The 21,382-nt window shown below is 46.3% G+C and overlaps 1 protein-coding gene across 4 annotated transcripts; it reads left to right on the top strand.

The window, feature by feature from the left end:
• Window positions 1–1,107: 1,107 nt before the first annotated feature.
• Window positions 1,108–20,792, top strand: Mro (maestro). Of its 4 annotated transcripts, none has more exons than XM_013510723.1 (8): window positions 1,108–1,241; window positions 7,298–7,439; window positions 12,720–12,819; window positions 14,546–14,692; window positions 15,741–15,923; window positions 18,061–18,216; window positions 19,491–19,598; window positions 19,927–20,792. In XM_013510723.1, the coding sequence occupies exons 3-8, from the start codon at window positions 12,724–12,726 to the stop codon at window positions 19,978–19,980; spliced, it is 744 nt and encodes a 247-aa protein (XP_013366177.1). In that variant the 5' UTR covers window positions 1,108–1,241; window positions 7,298–7,439; window positions 12,720–12,723; the 3' UTR covers window positions 19,981–20,792. The 4 variants fall into 4 exon arrangements, with proteins under 4 accessions (XP_013366177.1, XP_013366178.1, XP_013366185.1 ...); XM_013510724.1 differs by lacking the exon at window positions 1,108–1,241 and adding an exon at window positions 6,934–7,015; XM_013510731.1 differs by lacking the exon at window positions 1,108–1,241 and adding an exon at window positions 10,257–10,361 and having other exon boundaries at window positions 7,323–7,439.
• The last annotated feature ends 590 nt before the right edge of the window (window positions 20,793–21,382 follow it).

The following is a 21,382-nucleotide window of genomic DNA, read 5'->3' as shown; positions in this document are numbered from 1 at the left end:
TTCCCGCAAAAAAAAAAAAAAAAAAAAAGAATGAAGAGATTTTTATCAGCAAGTATACATTCAGGAATCAACTAGACAGGTCTTAGGTACCTGGAGACTAAGAACAGCTCCTCTGTCCCTGCTGCTGTTTTGTCCTTCCAGGGACTGCTCCTTGGGTTGTCCCTACAAAGGAAAGGAAAGCAACAGAAGGCAAACCACCTGATCCTCCCACTGGGTTTTGGTTGCTGCGCATTGTCTCACTCTTTCTTCTAACCTCAGGTAAGTGAGAGTGGGCTGCACCTTACGCAGCAGAGTAAGTTTCAGATTTTAGAAATCCAACACTATATCTGTCAAAACTGGCAACTGCTAGTATCATTGTTTTGGAGGGAAATAGACAATATGCACCAACAGCTCAGCCTTCTATCGTGCAGCCCTTTGGGACATGGACTTGTTCTCTTGGTCCAGTTCTGCCCCATATTACTCTCCTTGTCCTGCAACTCTAGCAGTCTGCCGGATTCTCCCTAAATGGAACTGATGGAAAAACAAGGAGAATGGGCATTTTAAGAGGAAGGGACATGTTAATCGATGTCCCCAAACAAACAAACAACAACAACAGAAAGAAAACCCAAAACAAATTAGGAAGGTGAGGAAGAGGGCAGGGAAGGATACAAGATGTGAAATGGTAAAAGAGGTTGGAGAGAGGAAGACCGGAGAATGACAACAACGCCTTTAGGAGCGAGAGGCTGCTCGGGGCTGGAGAGGGGGCCGACATCAGGACTGGGCAGTCCCCTACTCACTGTCCCTCACCTTCCCGCCTTGTCCGAAGAGCGTGAGAATGACCCTTTCCCCGAAGTTGAGAGCCCAAGATGACAGAGGGCACAGGGACACTTGGGGATGTTGAGATCTCTCTGGGCCGCCGTGCCCTCTATCGCCCTAAGAGCGGGGAGCTCCAGCGTGGGCCTGGCGGAAACTGGAGATAAACCTGGGAATCTCACACGTTTGCAAGACTGCGTGACCTACAATGGGTTGCTGGCCATTATCAGGAGGCAGATAGCCTAAAAAAAGGTTTTATTTTGTGTCTCTTTTTTTGTACTAAAACTCTAATCTGTTCTTTGTTTCATCCTCAAGGACACAACGCAGCGGCTGTGGCGCACAGCTTGCTGGAGGACAGGGCTGTCCCCGGAGTTGGTTACATTCGCCTTTCAGCAGGACGATCACAAAGGGCTGCCCCGGGAGTGCTGTGCGCCTGTCCTCTACTTCAGGTAAGGCTGCCTTTCCCAGAGCGTTTCCCAGAGCCATTGCTGTGGATTCCCTGGGGCTGGGCTGGAAAACGTTGACGTAAATTCAAGACTACTTTATGGTAGTAGGAGCTCTGGTGATGGATGGCGTGGGGGCGATTACCTGCCCAGGCAGGAAAGGTTTTTGATCTTGAGCTTCTGTTTTTCTTTTCTTTTTTAACTGTTGCTTACATTTATATTACATTGAATTTATTCCTGGGCAGTATGTTTTTTTCTGGGATGTCTTTTTCTTTCTTCCCTCTCCACCGTGGGGATTGAATTCAGGGTCATCACACTGAGCTACCTCCTCACCTGTTTTTATCGAAGTTGTTAAGTTGCCCAGGCTAGACTCAGACTTTCAGTCCTCCTGCCTTATCCTCCCAGAGTACTGGGATTACAGGTGTGCACCACCATGCCTGTCTGGGGTATTTTTTCTTTTGTGTAATTCCTTCTTCTGGTTTAGGAGCAATCTGTTACTTTTCCATGAAGACCACACATGAATTAACCAGGCGCTCTGTAAGGACAGTGCATCTTTTGAGGACTTTGTTCACCTGGATGTGCTTAATGATTGAAGGATCTGCAGCAAACCCTTCAGATCATTATTGCTCTGCACCTTTACACTTGTGCAGCAAAAACCAAGCATCTTTTTGGGCCACAGACATCCTATGCTAACACAACTGCCTGGCCTGAGTATTCCTACTGTTATAGTCAGGGTTTGCAAGGGGGATAATACAGGACACATAGTTTATAAGAATTATTTTATAACAGTCATCCAATGAATCATATATAAAAACAGTGCAGGAAATGTGCCCATACACTAACGACCAAACAAATCCAGCTGAGGACTTGGATCCCATGGCAATGTCCTGCATGACTCTAGCTAAAGATCTAGAATAAATGACAATGCCCCCGCAAGTGCAGCTGGAGGCCAACAGCCCACGACAATGTATCATGCAGGCCTATTTCAAGGATATGTGCTCGGAAGGCCCAAAGGTTAGTGGTGAAAGCTAGAAAGTCTGTGCTAGTGGGCTAACGGATCTGTGCTAGCATGCTGAGCGATCTGCGCTGGAGCCAGGAAGTGACGCTCAAAGTAAGAACCAGAGTTCTCCGAAAGATACCACAGCCATCCTCAGAGACAACAAAGTCCGGAGCTCCTCTGATGATAGCAATTGAATTCATCAGGAAAGCCAGCATGACAAGCTCCTGCAGGAAAAGCAACATCTCCCTACAGCTTCTAAACTTCTTCTCCAATTCTGCCTCTTATTCTGCCAGCAACAATCCTCAAGTGGACCTCCCACACCTAGCATCATGCTGATTTAGTTCAGTTGGGTGTTACAAGTTGACTACCAGTTGTCATTCCATCATAGCCACGAGCTCTACCACTGTAATGATGGAACAGCCTACACTGCTTCTGTCGAGTGACTCCTTCAGAAGCGTGGTGGCTTTTTGGATATCTACACTCATGTGTGTGCTGGGAATTGGACCAGGAGGCACTGAGCTGCATTCTTGGCCCTTTTTATTTTATTTTATTTTATTTTACTTTATTTTATTTTATTTCATTTTGGGACAGGGTCTCCATAAGTTGCCCAGGCTGGCTTTGAACTTGTGATCCTCCTGCCACAGCCTCCAAATACCTGGGATTATAGGCATGCATTGTCACAAGCCAGCTGGATGACCTGGGCAGTTTCTTGGGTGTTCCTGAGGAGACATGAAGCTTTGATTCTCTTGATTAGCATAATTTTGTAGGGTTTTCTGGGTCAAGTGAACATCATGACATTTTCAGAGGTCACCTAAGGCCCAGTGGAAGCCATTGTTGCCTTCTGGTATAAAAATGACTGTCAAGTAATAAGGTCAGGAAAAGAAAGGCTGAAGAGCCAGAGGGGGGTTGGTGGGCAAGGGGATAACTGAGGGCAGCTTTCTGGTCATAAGCTTGTAGCTCTGCCACAAGAGGCTCCCCCTCCACGTGCCAGAGTATGTTAGAAGTCCTGGAAGAAGCCCAGTGTTTTGTCCTATTTTATGCAGTTTGTTTAAAGAGTTGAAGCAAAAAGACCATTACTTTTACATTACAACAAATGTGTGCAGAGCAGTGGGAAGCAAAAGTGCCATGAGGGTTGAGCCTCCCAAGGACGCCTGTTTGCTGCAGACAGGTGTAACCCTGCAGGGGGCTGTGGCAGCGTTTGGGGTCCACAGGTTCCAGGCTCAGCCAGGCTGGATGTGCTTCCCCCTCCGTCTTTCCTTACTAAACGGCTTCTGTTCGGGCCGGGTACACAGGTTCCTCCCTTTAGCATTGGTTGCCCTTTAACTTTCATGATTCTCTCAGCAGCACTTATCTATTCCCATCTTGCAATAAAGGCACATAAAGCCCAGGGGTGTGTGTGGGTGTGTGTGTGGGTGTGTATATGTGTGTGTTACTGAGGACTAAACCCAGGGCCCTTGCATCTAGGCATTTCCCCACCGTTTCCAAATTTTCTTTAGTTTTAAACTTTGAGACAGGATCTCCCTAAGTCACTGAGTTACCCAGGCTGGGCTCAAACCTGTGATCTTCCTGCCAGGATTACGGGTGTACATCACCCCACCTGTCTTAAATGCCCAGTCTTAAATTCTGTCCTGTTTGGTTCTCTTGGGGACAGTGAGAGTGCTGGTCCCACCACCGAGCATTCTACTGAGGGAAGTGGGGTCGCAGTAAACATTTGAAGAATGAATGGGAAGTCCTAATCTTTGGCTGTGGAGGCAGTTTATTTTATTTCTTTTTTTTTTTGTTACATTTATTTAATTTTTCAGAGCCATAGATCAAACTCAGGGTCTTGCACATCCTAGGCAAGCACTCTACCACTAAGCTATATCCCTAACCCTTAAAATTTTTTTTAAATCTTGAGATAGAGTCTCACTAAATGGCTAAGTTTCCCCAGGCTAGGCTGAAACTTGTGGCCCAGAGTTCTGGGATTACAGGCATGTACTACCATGCTAGACGGATTTTACCTTACCTTAGACAAGGTGAGAACCTTACCTTTACACAAGGTTCGGCCCGCTATGAGGGTATACCCTGAAGGAAGATGAAAAGGAGGAAACGTAAATCCATCTCTTTTAGACCAGTTCCTGCATTAGACAATGGTCATTCACACAAGGAGGTTCTTTGGCAATCCTGAGACCAACAATAAACCACTTCACTGGTGACTGTCGCGTGTTCCCATCTCCCCAGATTAACCCTAGATTGCTGCGTTGATCAATGTAGTTTACCCGTTGCCCTTTTTATCAGCAGTCTCATTTTTTCCCAGTGGCAGTAGCACCGGTATGCCTCTGACTCAGAGGAGGCGTTCATGGACAGCAGAACTGTTAAATGATTAAATCAAATAATTGTGTGTTATTTTTAAGGACCTCATGTCATCAGTATGTCAATAAGTGACAATCAATCACCAGAGAAACCTACTCTAATTTCCAGAACTGTGCTGTGGCCCAAGGCCGTGGGCTCTCTCATTTGGGGTCCCCATCCATTGGTGCCGTGTCTGGGTCACTCTGGGGTCATGAGTTACACCTATGCCCTTGTGAGGACCGTGTGACACAGCTGAACTGAGACCACCACAAGATCAGAAGGGCCTCTGGGGACCAGGCCCAATTCCGGCCCTGATTCCCTTTGTGGCTTTAAGCCAAACGAGGAAATTCTGCAAGTTCTTCCCATGTAGCGGTAGACAAGACACTTTGGCAAAAGCCTTCGGGATTGAGTACGACATACCGTGGAAAGAAGGGTCACTAATAGCGTATCTTGGTGTGTGGGGCTGTAGAGTGCTTGCTTAGCATGTGCAAAGCTTTGTATTTGATAGCCAGCACCGTGAAAAATAACTGGGCAACTAAATACATAATAAAATCAGTCACGGGGCGGGCGGTATAGCTCAGCAGCACCTCGCCTGCCTGGTAAGCACAAGGTCGTGGGTTCGCTCCCGCCAGTCCCTCGCGGCTCTGTCATGCTTCTGTCCACGCAGAGTGCAAAGTTTAGTTCTGGTTTATGGGTGAGGTTTTTCAGACTCACAGTCTTTCTCTGTAACCCCACTTCCTCCTTCTGTACCCTTCTGTTATACCGTCACTACTACATGCTGTCCATACTTCAGCGTTCCCTTGCAACTGTTTTCAAATATGCCCAGGCTTTATTCTATTTTTATTTTTAATTTTTATGGTTTTGTTTTGTTTTCTTTTTTTTTTCCAGACAAAGTCTCCCTAGTCCTGAACTTGCTATGTAGCCCAGCCTGGCCTCGAGCTGGAGGTCCTTTCGCCCTGGCCGCCCACCTGCGAGGATCACAGGCAGGCACCTCCACACCCGTCTTCATTCTATTTTTAAAAGTACACAAGAAAACCAGAGTGCCTTTCCTTGACCTCGCTCTCTCTTCTCATCTATTGACTGCTTTCCTTCTGCAGCAAGACATCTCAAGTTCCTCTTTCCCCGTGGCCCCTTGGCTTGGCAGTCTCATTTCCTTTTTATCAACACCTTTGAAATTGCATCCTCCAAAGTCAGCAGCGGTGCCCTTGGAGCCCAGTCCAGGGGGGCTTTGTTTTACCTTCATTCTTATTTTCCCAGAAGCAAGAGTTTTCTTTCCTATACTCTGATGTACTTCTCCGGTTTACAGCTGTCCACATAGGATTTTCCAGACTGGTCCACAGCATAGCATCCTGCCAGAGAGTCCAAGCTCTTGCAGTAGTGAGCGTGCGGTTGACTTTTAATTCTGCCACTAACCAACTGCATGACCTCTGGCAAAGTAATTTCTCCTGCGTCAGTTTCCCTAGTTTTAAAATAGGGGTGACAGGAAGAGCTCTTATCTTGGTTTGAAGTTAAAATTGACTGGGGCAGTCTGTACAGTATTTGCTGCAATATTTGGCATATGAAAGCATTCATTCATGTTATCTCTTGGTATAACAATAAGCTCCTAGCCAGTCCTGGTGCCCACACTTGCTATCCCAACACCCTGGGAGGCTGAGGTAGGAGGATCACAAGTTCAAGCTCAGCCTGTGCAATTTAACAAGACCCTGTCTCGAAATGTAAAAATAAAAACAGGGCTGGAGATGTAGCGCAGTGCAAAGGCCCTGGGTTCAGCCCCCAGAACCAAACCAAACCAAAACAAAAACCAATAAGCTCCTAGGTCTTGGAAAACAGACCTTCACCCACACTGCCCCTTTAGGACATATTGCCCTCATCACCCAACCCAAGGCCAGACAGTAATTAATCACTGATACCTAGGTTTCCACACTGTTGGATTGCCCAGTGAAAGAGCAATGACGGCTGAGGGAGCCCTGAGTATCTGCAGGGACTGGAGCATCCAGATTTTTATGTCCTTTTGCTTTTAGTAATAAACCATTTAGGGGCTGGGGATTTAGCTCAGCGGCACAGAGCCTGCCTGGCAAGCGCAAGGTCGTGAGTTCGATTCCTGGTCCTGGAAAAAAACAAAAAAACAAAACACAACAGACCAACCAACCAACCATTTAAACTATGGGGAGTTCAAATCGCTCCTTTGGGGACAAATAATGTTTGCTGAGCAGGAAAGGGGCTTCAACGGTTAAAGCGCTAGTCGTAGGTTCGACAGTCACTAGGGGCTGCTTGGGACGAATATTGTCCCATCTCAGTAAAAATTCGGCTTTACACCGGAGCCTGGAAGCCACGAGTTGAGGCATGCCGCCATCTAGTGGCAGAACGAGGCAATGGCGCTGGGCAGAACCGTGTCCTTTGGTGCAGGGAAAGGGCCTTAGAATTAGCGTCGTTTCTGGAGAAAGTCGGGGTGAGGCTGGACAGGAGGGAAGACTATGGGGCGGTAGTGGGGTGGGGTGGAGGGAGAAACACCTCAGCACAGTGCAGGGACTCAAAGGGCACGGGCGATGGCTGTGCTGTTTGCAACAACCTTGCCGGTGTCACTCGAGAGCGACTCCCTCCCCCACCTCGCCGCCAAACACACATTGATTTTTCTCCCCCTCACTCGATTCGCACTTTCCACCACTCTGTGCTGGCCCGTTATTCCCAGCTGACCCCGCTTCACCTTCTAATTTCCCTTTTTGTGCGTTAGGACTTCAGGGCTAGGAAGACCTAGCCGAGTCATCACATCTCGCCGCCAGCCAGGAACAGCAGCCCTCTGAGCACCGAGCACCGAGCACCGAGCACCCAGGAGTGCCTGCGCAGCGCTCGTCACGTGACCGCCCGGACCGCAGGTGAGGGCGCCGCCGGGCGGCTCCTTGGCTCCCGGAACCTTCCTAGGAGGCCACGCTGGTCACTGTCAGGGAGCTGGATCCTTAGTATGTAACTAGCTGGTGATGTTCCCTTTGGAAAACCCAAGTGGGCAGTGTTGATCCTGGAGCCGATTGGGTTACGGGGCATTATTCTGTCAGCAGGAGCTTTAGGATGGGAGGGACTGACGGGAAGACTTTGGTGCTTTCTTCAAACAGAAGCGACTACACACTTGATCAGGATACAGGGCATTGTCTACAAGCTGGACATAAACTATAAAATGGGGATAAAAATGTAGACTTTGTGGTCTGGAGCTCCTCTCTGCCATTATCGTTTGACTTTGGTGAATTGTTGAACATTACTCTAAGGCCCAGTTTCCTACTTCCTAAAATGAAGATCATTAACCCTACCTCTCAAGGTCAGTGTGAGGAGTAAGTGAAATACGGTAAAGCTCTCTTATTTGGGAGAATGGGATTGGATTCAGAGTCAACGAAGAAGTTGGTTAGAGTAGCAGGAAAGATGCTACTGTAAAAACTCCAAATACTGTACCAGAAAATATAGAGTCGTTATGAAGGCTACAGCCTTTTCTTCCAATATGGATCCGCCGGTCCACTTTTTTGGGTTGCTTTGTTTCATTAATCACATGCATAGTACTTTTTTTTTTTTGTAGCTTTGGCTTCTTCAAATGCAGTGAGAACCTAAAGGTGCCCGGAAGGCACTTATAATGTCACTTTCTACAGGGTCATTTCAGCTCCCAAAATCATTCTGGGTCACTGGAGCTTTCCCCAAACTTTTACGGTCCACATTCCTAAGTAGCAGCTTCCCCTTGCGGGATCCTTCTGAAAATTCCACCCCGCATTCAGAGAAGCATCTTCCTTCCCTTGTGTATTCATATCTTGACAGTTCATACAATGTTTGATTAAATTTCATAGCTATAGGTCTGGGAGTGTACTTCAGTGGTACAGCACTTGCCTAACACGTGTGAGGCTGAGTTCTATCCCCAGCACAGCAATAAATAAGTAAAAATGTTAAAATAATAAATACATTTCGCAGTCTGAATATCAAGCGCAGCGGCTGTGAACTGATTCTTGGGAGGCATGTAGCTCGCAGGAGCAGGAGGACTGACTGCAGTCAGCCAGAGCAGTATTTGGTATAGTTCGTAGACCGCCTGGAGAATCCAGGTACCTGGCCGTGATAATTGAGCGGAGATTAAATACAGAGTCTGCCCAAAAAATGTATGCACACTTCAGAAAAAGAAAAACTTGAATAAACATTTTAGTACTAAATTTATTGAGAAATCATGAGATCAATACAAGTTACCTTTGGCCTCCTCAATTACAAGAGGTGCTCGAAGTATTGGACATTGGCTTCCAGACATACGGTGAACTGCTGCTTGGGTAACATTGGTCACTGAGATTGCTGCACCTGCATTTCCCATTCCTGCTGTAAGGGCTGGCAGTGTGGTGGGTTTTCTGTGACATCCTCCAGGGTCCCCCCTATGAGGGTAACACCTTCTATTGAAAAAATCATCATATTTTTCTTTTCCTGAAGTGTGTATACATTTTTTTGGTGAACTCTGTATTTAATCTAGTGTAGCATACAAAAATGTCCACCCATAGCTAGTAACTATGCATATTATTATCATTAATGAGTTCAGAGTTGAAAGGATTGTTAGAAATATAAATTTCTTCTCTCATTTTACAGATGAGAAGAAGATCCAAGTGTTTGTAAGTTTGGCTTTCATAGTATTGTTCAGAATTTGAGTAGGACGGATTTACATTTGAAAAGGCATCTGGGAGTTGGCAGTGAACAAGCTACTGTTACCCTGAATCCGTTTCTTTTTGGTACGAGCGGATAGAACAAGGACATGTTGATGAAGACCAGGGATCTGGTCCCAGGGCACACAAGAATCCTTTCCCAGAGGAAGAAGGATTCATCAAACCATGTGCACAGGGTGAGCAAAGCCACACGCACAACCAGGTTGGCTGCGTGGTTTTCCCAGTCCTGGTCACGCCAGGCCAAGCACCTATGATACTTGTAGACAGCGACCAGAAAAGCTTCCCTCTAATGGGAAAGGTCACTGTAAGACTGTTTCAGGGCATGTAGGAAGAATCAGACACCTAAGAAGTCTTGCAATCTGTGTACCCGTTCATTCCTAGTAGGTTTAAAATGTTCCTCTCTGACATCCTGTGTTACAACAGATGGAAATGATCTTTTGTTTTGATTGGACTGGGGAGAAAGGACATAACTTGTTGGAGGAGAGGGAGGAGAGGGGTGTAGGCAGGAAGGACCCGTGGGTGGTGCAGGTCCCTTAAGAAGCTACAAGCTCAGGAGATACAAAGCTCTGGTGAGGGCCTTGTGACCCTGAATTAACTCTTAGCTTCTTTTATTTATTTTAAGGAAACCTTTAAGGATAGAACCCTAGAAGTGCTCAGATCATAGTTGCACAGCTTACTGTGTTTTTGGTTGTTGGTGACAGTGCTGGGGATTGATCACATGGCCTTGTGCATGCTAAGCTCCCACTTTACCACTGAGCTACGCCACCCTATTCTCACCGTTGTTTTTTTCCTCCCAGGGATTGAGGGCTAGGCAAGTACTCTAGCGCTGAGCTACACCCTTAGTCCTTTAAAAATTTTCTAAAATTTCAAAATAGGGTTCCCTCCGGGTTGCTCAGACTGGCCTGAAACTTTCGATCCTTCTGCCTCAGCTTCCCAAGTAGCTGGGATTACAGGTGGGCACCACACCCAGCCCCCACATGGTTTCATTTTGACAGTTATCTTAGCCCATTCTCTGTTGCACAGCACTATGGAAAGTTATAAAGAGAAGAAACGTATCAGGCTCAAAGGGTTGCGTCAGGTGACGGCCTTCTTACTGGTGGGTTCCAAGGTGCGGCTGCATATCCACAGGTGAGGAACGGGGAGCATAAAAGAAATCCAGCCAAACTGGCTTTTATAGCAGACCCACTGAGATAACCTTTTAACCCCTGAATCTCTTAATCACATCAGTGGAGCAATCCATTCATGAGAGCAGAACCCTAACCACCTTTTAAAGGCTGAATCTGGTCTTACCTCTTAATAGATCACAATGATTAAATGTCAACATGAGTTCTGGAACGGACGCAGCAACTCAAACCCTAGCTACAGTAAAATTCATCGTGTCCCACAAACATGTGCCATCAGTCCTTTGTTTGCAAAGACACCAACGTGCTTCCCTCTCTCCCCTGTGACTGCTGGGGTCTCTGTTGACGCCTGGGCTCAGCTTCCTGGAGTAGCCAATCCTGGGACTGATTTCTAGCACAGACCAAGCTGTGTATACAGCTACTAGGCACCTTGCATGAAAAGTGCAATGTGCAGGCCTGATGCTCCCTGAGACTCTGACCTAGTACTCCTGGGGTTGCCTGGAGTTTGTAACATATACCAGGGGGGCTGACAGAGGAGCCCCCTCACCCCAGTGAGAAATGCTTTGCTTTTGCACCAGAGATCCAGATGAGCTCTCAGAGACAACATGCAAGGTTGAGCACATCAGTGTTTAGCTTGTGACGGGAGCAAGGAGATGGGACGGGCTTGTGGAACGGGGGTGAGCTGAGGGTGCAGCCTCCCTGAGTCTCTCACCACAGACTGAATCCTCCAGAAAGGATGGCTGAGCTCGCCTTCACTTTGCCCTGCTCGAGAGCCTTCCCTGATCTTGAATTCTAGACCTGCCTGTTAAGACGAGGCTGGCTGTTTGGCTTCAGAAGTCTGGGGAAGCCATTTAGCCTGGCTGAAGCCCTTGACTGCCCTGCTAATCTTGCAATAGAAGCTGAGCATGACAAATAAGGGAGCAGGCTGTTTTCCTTCGCAGTGGAGAGCAGCTCCAAGGCGTGATTTCTTATGCCTTGGGACACAGACGCCTGCTGTTTCACAATGAGGCTGGGACCTCCTTGGCCACCAGACTCCCAGCCTGCGGGACCTGTGCTTCTTTTAAGTCCCCTGTACCCACTGGGCAGGCGTCTGTCAGCTCTGATGCAGAGCACTGCATGCGAGGAGTGGCAGGTCCCACTGAAACAGAAGATCATGGGAAGAAAGAAATAATGTATTTTTTTTTTTTTTTTTTGCCTTGATATGAGTTTCTAATCCCTTTCTTCTTTTTTTTCTTTTTTTTCTTTTTTTGGTTTTTCTCTGGTACTGGGAACCAAACTCACGACCTCGTGCTTGCCAGGCAGGCGCTTTTGCCGCTGAGCTAAATCCCCAGCCCCTTCTTCTTGAGGGGAATTACTCCTGATGCTGTAAGATTTCTTTCTCTTCCTGAAGTTCTCTTTTTTTTTGTCTTTTTTGAGACAGGGTTTCACTATGCAGTGCAGGCTGGCCTTGAGCTCACTTTGTAGCCCAGGCTGGCCTCGAACTCACAATGATCCTCCTGCCTCAGCCTCCCGAGTGCTGGGATTACAGGCCTGAGCCACCATGCCTGGCTCTGCAGCAGTTCTCAAAGTGTGGTCCTAGGCCAGCTGCACTCCAGTGTCCCCTGGGAGTTTGTTGAAAGTATAAATTACAAGGTTTACAGCTTTAGCTCTTCTATGTAGGTTATTGATCAGTTTGAGTTCATTTTTGTATGTGGGATTGGTAGGGGACCAACTTCATTACAGCCATTGACTTTGGGGTGTTTTGTGTTTGTATTTTTTTAATAGAAGAAATGACAGGCAGGTGGCTTCATTTAGTCCTGGTCCTCAACTCTGATTCTCTCAGAAGCACCCAGGGAACTCTTAAACATCCCATGCTCTGACTGCCCCAGATCAAGGCTGGGCCTAGGCACTGATGAATTTTATTTTATTTTAATTTATTTAATTTAATTTTATTTTGGGGGGGTACTGGGAATCGAACTCAGGACCTTGCACTTGCCAGGCAGGAGCTTGTGCCACTGAGCTATATCCCCGGCCCTCTGATGATTTTTAAAGCCGACCACAGAATCTGAGGAGCAGTCACTGGACTAGGTGACGGTTAATAATATCTGTAGGATTAAAGACTTGCTAAATGAAAGAGTAGGTACTTCTTAAGACAACAAGATATAGAACTCCTTCTTGGGAAGCTTTAAAAAAGACAAAGTTTGAGTTTATTCTTTTCTTCAAGTTTTGAGGAGTCTGTGGATGAGGCCAGAAATCTGAGTTATATTTCTTGGGTGATTGCCTCTTTCTGTTCTCACCCAGGTGGCGCTGTGGACAGCAGTGTTTAATGGCAGGCCGCTCATGGGTGTTCGGGGTTCATGTGATGATTTTGACTTCTCTTTTTTAGTTCCATGGACCAAACACAGAGACTCCTGGGCCAACCCCTTTCCACTCCTACTTCCAAGCCCAAGAAGAAAAGGACAGCAATAATATCTTTCTTTTCTAAGGTCTGATACAAAGTGTCATGAACAGACACCTCTTCCCGGAAGACGTGTGCCTGCTCGGTCTGCCCCATTGAGGGCTTCTCTGAAACCAATATATTATTTTAACATAGATTGTAGGAAGACACAAAGATGTGTTGAGAAGGATTTAACTTGCTGACTCAAAAATGTAGAATGAACTGCAATGAATATTGAGAAATAACGATGAGATTTGGAAATTACCCAAGCTTGTTGATAGTGCTATAGAAATGACTAGATCTGCATCTATTCTGCTCCACACTTACTGAGGATGGTGGGAGGGTGGCTTTTGTTCCTGATCTTTTTTTTTTGGACTTGTTGAGACAGGGTCTCATTATGCAGTTCAGGCTGGCCTTGAGCTCACTTTGTACCCCAGGCTGGTCTCGAACTCTCAACAATCTTCCTGCCTCAGCCTCCCGAGTGCTGGGATTACAAGAGTGCACCACCATGCCCTGCCCCTGATCTTGTCTGAATCTTTCATCATCTTGGTTCTGACTCTACTACTGGTTGCCTTGTTCTGTGTTTGAAGAACACCAGGGCCTTCCTGGCACCTGAGCTTATCTGCTTACTACAGATAGCACCTCATGTCTCGCCCTGCAATTACTCAGAGTTTAGTCTTTAAAGCACAGGTTTCTGCATCAGACTCAAAGTGTTTCCTGACTTGAATTACTTATGCATTCCTCTTCCTAATCTTAACTGCTCAGATGCAAGCATTCTGGATTTAGGGTGACCTGTAAGGGCCCTGAGATGGTTGTAGAAGGCTAACAGATACTTGCTGAGGAGCTTTGCCAATTTGTCACATGCTGTTGGCAGCTTGAGTAAGATAACTACTGAGAATGGCCCCTGGAATTAGCCATAGAGTAGATGAAGGTGGGGGAACATCAGCCTGATTGCAGAAAATTCAAGGGAGAACAGGAGGGGCGGGGTGTGGTGGTGCCTGCCTAATCCCAGCACTTAGGAGGCTGAGGCAAGAGGACTGTTGAGAGTTTGAGGCAATCCTGGGCTACATAGTGAGTTCAAGACTAGCCTGAATTACACAGTGAGACCCTGTCTCAAAAAACAAAAACAGAGAGAGAGAGAGAGAGAGAGACAGAGACAGAGACAGAGAGACAGAGAGATTGGAGAAAGAAGTACTGTTTTTCTAGGCATTTATTTAGCTAGGAAGTAAAGCAGAAAAATGGGAGGAGCTGGAGGAAGAAGAGCATCTTTAAGGGTAGAGGGATAAGAGCATCTCTTATACCATGAAAAGGGTCCATATTCTCACATCAACCCCTATAGGATTCTTCTTTCTCAGCTTCTGTCACAACCTACCAAGCCTGTAGAGCATCTCTATAATTTTCCCAAACCCACCTCAGCAGAAGTCCTGCATTATTTTTCTACTTTCTTTGCTCTTCCTCCATCACTTTTTTCAAGATACAGAACAAATTAATGTATTTTTCTAACTAAATCAGGCACCTCTAGGGTATGGGGTCTTAGCTCAATAGTAGAGTGCATGTTCAGCATATATAAGGCCCTGCGTTTGATCCCAGGTAAACACACACACACACACACACACACACACACACACACACACACACAGCATTTAGTTGGAGGATGAAGGGCAAAACTGAGCAGGCAATGATAGGATTCTCTTTACAGAGAAGAGATAGGGTTAAGTCTGGGCTCAGAGGATGACTCTAGTCCCCAATTAATACATTTTTGACCTACCACCCAGGTTTCTTGGAGACTGAGGTTCCAGAAGCGGGAGCCTTTGAAGAATGTGTTTTTCATCTTGGCAGAAAGAGCCCGGGACCCCAGTGCTAAAAAGCGCCATCTGGCAATGAGAGGTCTGGGCACCATGGCCTGTGAAGCCCCCAATCAGGTAGGGAAGGGAGGTGAACTCAGCCGATCTTCCTGCCCCTCTGGTGTTCACGTGTGGGTCCACAAGGCTGGAGCACCGTACCTCATGGATTGGTTTGCTGCTGTGTAACAAATCACCACACACTTAGCTGCGCAGAGCAGTGTGTGTTTGTTACTTCACAGTGTCTGTGGATCAAGGGTCTTATAGCTCAGCTGGGTTCTCTGCTCAGTATCTTGCAAAGCTTGGGTCAGCCGTACTGTGTTCCTCCCTGAAGCTCAGGGCACTCCTCCAAGCTTATGTGCTTTGGGGCATAATTCAGCTCTTCCAACTGAAGGACTGAGGTTTCTATTTTCTTGATGGTTGTCTGCTGGGGGTCACTCCCAGTGCCCACAGGTCACCCTTTTACACCAGGGCAGCTTATTTCTTCAAGGCCAGCAGGAGGGTGTCTCGCACTCATATCTGCTGCAGTGGAGTCTTCTTTAATACAAAGTAGCCACCAGAGCTACATCTTGCTACCTTTGCATATTCTATTAGGCTAGAAGCAAGTGTGTAAGAGGAGCAGATTGTACAAAGGTCTGACTTAGTCAGGGTCATTTTAGGCCTATCGCTCTTCACCATCATCAGCCATGGTACACAGAGCCGCAGGCAGAGCTGATGCATGCTGACATCACCCTCCTCGGAAATGTTCTCATAATCTTTATTTCTTCAGTAATAAAGTTCTGTTCACATCTCTTCCTTTAGCATCTGTCAATTTCAGTACCATTTTATGACCTCCCGTTATAAGGTAACTAGTACTCCCCAAGCCCTTGGGTCACACAGTCCACCACCCTGTGGCCCCCTCACCTACTCATCCAGCTTGTGCTTTCTTTTGTCCTACCAAAGTGAGCTGGGCTCTTGGATTGGGTAAACGGAAGCATTTGTGTTTTGATGAGAGTCGTGGCAGATCCTGAAGAACGCCGTGATCACTCAGTACAAGACCTAGGTTACTGGAGGACTGGAAGCGGCACTGCTTTTCAATTCATAGAGGGCGATTCCTGGGCTACTAATGCTTGTCAAACCTTGATAACAGGTGAGAAAGTATAAGAAAATTATGCTAGACCTGCTGGTGCACGGACTGTACGACCCTGTGAGTTCTGAAGTCATCCACGAGAGTATGAAGGCTCTGACCGTCATCCTGGGCAAGATCCAGGGGAAAGGTCTGGGCTCCTTCTTCATAGACATCACCCTTCAGACCAGGACTTTACTGGATGATGTAAGTGAGACGATTCATAAAAATTCTGGGTTACTGACATCAAAGTGGGATTAGAAAGGGGAGTACCACTTAGTGTGTTGCTCAGGGAACAAGGTCTGTATCAATCACTTATTTATGAATCTTGTTGAGTGCTAGTACTGTGTGTGTGTGGATTACGGAGGACATAAAAGTTGTATAGCATCCCTTCGTTCTGCTCAGAAGGTTTTTATGTTAATAGAGAAGTGAATATATGTATATATCAATATAATAGTCAGTGTTCTCTTACACATGCAACAATGACAACAGTTAGCATTCAGTGAGCCCTACCTGTGAGCCACACACAGTGCTAGACAGTTTACATGGATTAGCTCATGTCATCTTCACAGTAGCCTGTGGGGTAGGACCTGTGACTACCTTCACCTTATAGATGAGGAAACCAAAACATAGAGAGGTGGGACCCTGCTCCAGGTTTGCAGAGCAGTAAGTGGCCACGAAGGCAGACCTTCTGGCCGTAACACCTGCACTGTCAACTAGCAGGTGACAAGATGGGCCAAGCAAGGAGAACACTCGTACAGGACTTAACCTGCAATCGTGAAGCGCCTGAGACACCTGGCTTGCAAGCTATCACTTTAGCCGGCCAGTCGTTCTCTGAAAGATAAGACCTGTTGCACAGGGAGCAGACTTCTTATTTTCTGCCCAAGCACCTGGCATCAGCTCCCCACACTCTTGAGTCTCCATGGAGCCACACAGTGCCAGGTAGCTGTATCAGCTCCACAAAAGAATAAGAGGCCTTGAGACTATGAAGCTTGGAGTTTTCATAGGCGCTGCTGGCAGGTTTTCTGTCCTTCCTCCAGAGACAGAGGCGGTGGGGGGGGGTGTGGATTTTTGCTCTCAAATGAATGCAAACCAGTCTTCTTTGAGAAGTGGAGAGGAAGATGGCTGCCTCGCCACCCTGGAATGTCAGCAGATGTTTTGGGTACTGGTCCTTAACTCTCTGTAGAGTTCCTTTCTGAACTTCAGGACTTGTTCTCCATTTGACCATTGTTGAAACTCTACTAGCATGTCATGTTTGGCCGTGGAAACCTTGGCCGTGTAGAACAGGAACATTCTCATGTAGAGCTGTTCCCTGATGACTTTTATCTCCATCAGAGTTAGTGCTCTTCACTGTGTGCCTTGCACCACGTTCACCCATGCATGCGCCCCTGTGGGGTGACTGTCAAATTCCTGGGGGACCGACACCTGTCTTAGCCTTCTGCACATCTCAGTATTTGGGGAGGGTGTTGGACAGGATAAATTCTCCATAAGTGTTAGCTGAGTTGAATGAAACACACCACTAGATCAGTGGACAAAATAGCAACCCTGGTGCAATTTCTATAGGTGTCACACATGCTAAACTATTTTTAAAGACGTCACAAAATGATTAGTGGTCCTCTGTCTTGCTTAGTCTCTGTGTTCTGGGTACTCCTTGCCCTTGAGGAGACCCAGCCCTGTCTTTTTCCCTCTGGTTCACCTGGAGTTACTCCGCAGAACACTAGTATAAAAACCTGTGCACACAGAGTCAAGAGGCTGGGTTCCCCCAGCACCGGGTGTGTTGCCTGAAGGGCAGTTCGAGGCACGTTGCTGAAATGCCCTGGGCCACAGACTCCTCATCTGGAAAGAGAAAGATGTGAAGCAAAGAGCTTACCTGGGAAAGCAAAGAAGGGTTGAGCCAGCTGACATGTGACCAGGGAGGAACTGACCCATTTGACTAAAAGTCGGGAGCACTGGGAGGGTGTAAGGGGGAGAGGCAAGGCCCTTATTTCCCCTGTAAGTGGGAGGAATTCGACCAACAGCAGAGAGGTGACCTGGCAAAAATGCTGAAAGTAAGGAATAAGGGACTGATCCAGTGAATGATGATGCGGAAAAGAAAGAGAAAGGGGAGAGAAAAAAAAAAGTCCTTCAAATGTTGACATGGGAAGGGCTTAAATAAATTGACAGAGAAACCAAGGTGCTAACACCAGTGTGATAGTATGTGTCTACGCGTGTACAGAAGACAGAAAGTGCTCTGAGTCTGATGTCGCCCTGTTACGTACCTCCAAGAGTGATGACTGTGCTGTGCCTCATGCAGTTGCCTTTTGGTTGTGACCTGCTCTGTTGTTTTGCTCATGGAAACCCACAGGAGAACGACAGTGTGAGATATTCAGCCTTTGTTTTGTTTGGGCAACTGGCTGCTTTCGCTGGGCGGAAATGGAAGAAATTTTTCACCAGTCAGGTGAAGCAGACACAAGATTCCCTCCTGACTCATTTACGGGACAGAAACCCCCAGGTTGCCAAGGTAAGACTGTGATTCTCCATCCAACAGCATGAAATCTCTGTTGCACAGAGGGGATGTGAGGCAGCCCTGTGGAGTTGAGATGCCAAAACCTTGGGTTCCTGCTTTACACCAGGGCCACTTAGCAGCATATGCTTGTGAATTCCAGAAAAGAGGTCTCCCGTGTACTTCCTGCTTGAGAAAGGATGTCCTTTTCCATTTGCTTCTTTCTCACCTGCCCAATCCAACACCTGTGAGGACTGGATAAGCTCAGTTCATGAGAGGTGGGGCAGAGGGAGTGGCTTTAATCAGTGGGCAGCAGCCCACTGAATGAGTGTATTTATTTACCCCCAGTTAGCTTTTTTCACTGTGCCTGGTACAATTTCTTGCTCTTGGTTTTTCAACTCCGTATGGATTTTTTTGTTTTATTCTTGGAGAAAATGTTCCTAACAGGGTTAGATCAACTTCAAGCCTGATTTGGAGTGGGACTGAGTGAATGTTTCTTTTTTCCTTTTTCTTTCTTTCTTTCTTTCTTTTTTTTTCTTTTTTGGTCCTTTTGAACCAGTGTCTCGTGATGGAGTTTAAACTAGCCTTGAGCTCACTTTGTAGCCGAGGCTGATCTCGAACTCACAACGATCCTCCTGCCTCAGCCTCCCGTGTGCTGGGATTACAGGTGTGCGCCACCATGCCTGGCTGAGTGAATGTTTCAAAACCAATGGGAGCAAAGTGTCCTACAAAACCCCGTATCTATCTATCTTTCTTTCTTTCTTTCTTTCTTTCTTTCTTTTTTCTTTCTTTCTTTCTTTCTTTCTTTCTTTCTTTCTTTCTTTCTTTCTTTCTTCTTTCTCTCTCTTTCTCTCTTTCTTTCTTTCTCTCTCTTCCTCTCTTTCTTTCTTTCTTGTACCAGGAATTGAACTCACAACCTCATGCTTGTGAGGCATGATATGCAACTGAGCTATATCCATGGTCCAATCCCTTAGCTTCTGATTGAGAGAGAGGGAGAGGAAAACCTGAAGGAGAGAGGGGGAGGGAATGAGGGTGAGTTTAGGAATTTGGTACTACTGTGATAAGGAGTTGTGTAAACTGTGAAGCTCTACAGCCCCCACCAACTCTTAGACAATAGACTTGCCATTTCATAAGCATTTGTTTAAGCTCAAGTTTGCAAACATCCTGAAAGTTACTTTAACTCTTCAGTAGCCCTGACCGTAGATTGGGTACATTCCTGTGGGGTATCCCTGCTTTCGCTTTAGAACTCTCCTCACATTTTCAACATAAGATGGTATTATTATTTTTCTCAGGCTTGTAAAACAACTGTTCGAGCCTGTTCTCCATATCTGAAACTGAGGAAGGAGTACAGCTTCCAGAACGAAGAAGAACAAAGGAACCCCAAACTCTGTCGGCAGCTGGTGAGTGAACTGGGGCAGGAGGGAATTCTCAGGTCCTTGTCCTCCTGGTACTTAACATGGCAGGTGGCCAAGCAGGGCAGGGAGTCACCACCCCCAACATGACTCAGGCCAATTATTTCCATTGTAATTGACCCATAATGCAATGCAAACGGCAACATACCCGGAAGACCATGTACGAAGTGTATGGGCAGTTCTAGTTTAGGTGATGCTGCTTCTGTCACTCCTGTTGTTTATCCTCATGCCCCATGTTGACAACTGTCTACTAGTGATGTAGTCAAGAGGACTTACTGCATCCTCCCTCACATGTGCCTTTGCCAATTTTTTTCAGAGCCACTATCATCCGGAGCTCCTGCAGTTCTTCTACGCAAATAAAATTCTGTAAGCATGGAGGGCAGGAAAATGGTCTCGCTCGAGTGTCCTGCTGGGGCCGTCATGTGCCCTCTGTTTTGTCTCACTGGGTGCCTCTTCTTCTCACCTCTTGTGACTGTAGTAGAAAAGAGGATGTCAGGAAAGAAACTGAGGTCAGAAACAATACGTGGAATCGTACGCTGAGGCCCAACGCGGGATTCTGAATTGCTTTCACATATATCTTTCTCCCTACACAGGTTTGATGAGAAGGGACATTTTTCTTAAAATCACGGAAGATACATGTGGGTTCAGTGCTATTTCTCAGTTATTTCCTTTTGAAGTTCATCTCTGTCAATGACCTTATATTTCTAATATTTAACTTCTATGACTTAGGAGAGTAATTGTTACCCTGAGGTATGTTTTTTCAAAATATGTATTTGCTACTGATATTTTGCTATGTGCTCTTGGTACCTTTTCCTGCTATGACTCACAGTTGGCCAAGATACCAAGAAGGTAGTTTGCAGGGAAATCTTCAGTTTCTCACCATCTTAAAAACTCATTGTCTTCACAATCACCTTTAAAAAGAACTAACAAAGAAAAAAAATCAATGAAGCATGCGTTGAACATTCTCAGGCTGAGGATAACTTATGGAATAAAAATACTAAGCACACTTTATTGAGTGGTTACAATTTATTAGGTATTATCTAAGAACTTTCTTCAAGTATTACTTAGTACTCATAACAACCCTATGAGGTAGACAGACACTTATATTGTTCTCACTTTGCAGATGAAAGGCCTAAGTGTGGAAAAATGAAGTAATTTGCTCAAAATAAATGATGGAGAGAGCATTTGAATCCGTGCGTCTGCTTTCTGGGGCCCGTGTACAATTACTCTTCATGGAACCATTGAGGGGTAGTTAGAAATGTGAAAAATAGAGCAAACAAAAAACTTTCTTAGCTTTTGCTTTTCTATTAACCCAGTTAGCTTTTGCTCTTGTGTGTACACGCCAAATGTGCTTTGTTATTAAGTGAGCAAGTGTATACTTTTATTAATCTTTTCTGGAGTATACGCTGATTTTTTTTGTGGACCAGTTCTAGTTATCTGAGGGGCCTCGCCACCCCTATTAAAAGTTTTAGGTGGGCCTGGTGATGCTGGCTGTAGTTCCAGCTACGTGGGAGCTGAGATCGGAGGATTATTTGAGCCCACGGCTTTGAGGTCAGCCTGGGCAACATAGTGAGATCTTGTCACAAAAAGCATAATATTTCAAGAAAAAATTGCATACTCTCCCTCTCCTCCTTCCTACCAACCAGACTGCCCCTCCATCGTAATTCTGAGGTCACCACTGCACATGGTACTGAGCTATGCGTGGGGTCTTGTGCTCAGTTTTGGAGATGGAAAGACAGATCATCGAGGATGGAAAGCACAATCATAAAAAC

Source organism: Chinchilla lanigera, unplaced genomic scaffold (genome assembly GCF_000276665.1).
Source record: "Chinchilla lanigera isolate Chin_1 unplaced genomic scaffold, ChiLan1.0 scaffold00001, whole genome shotgun sequence".
Classification (NCBI taxonomy): Eukaryota; Metazoa; Chordata; class Mammalia; order Rodentia; family Chinchillidae; genus Chinchilla; species Chinchilla lanigera.
The sequence above is the reverse complement of the archived record's forward strand: the minus strand, read 5'-3'. Positions and strand labels throughout refer to the sequence as shown.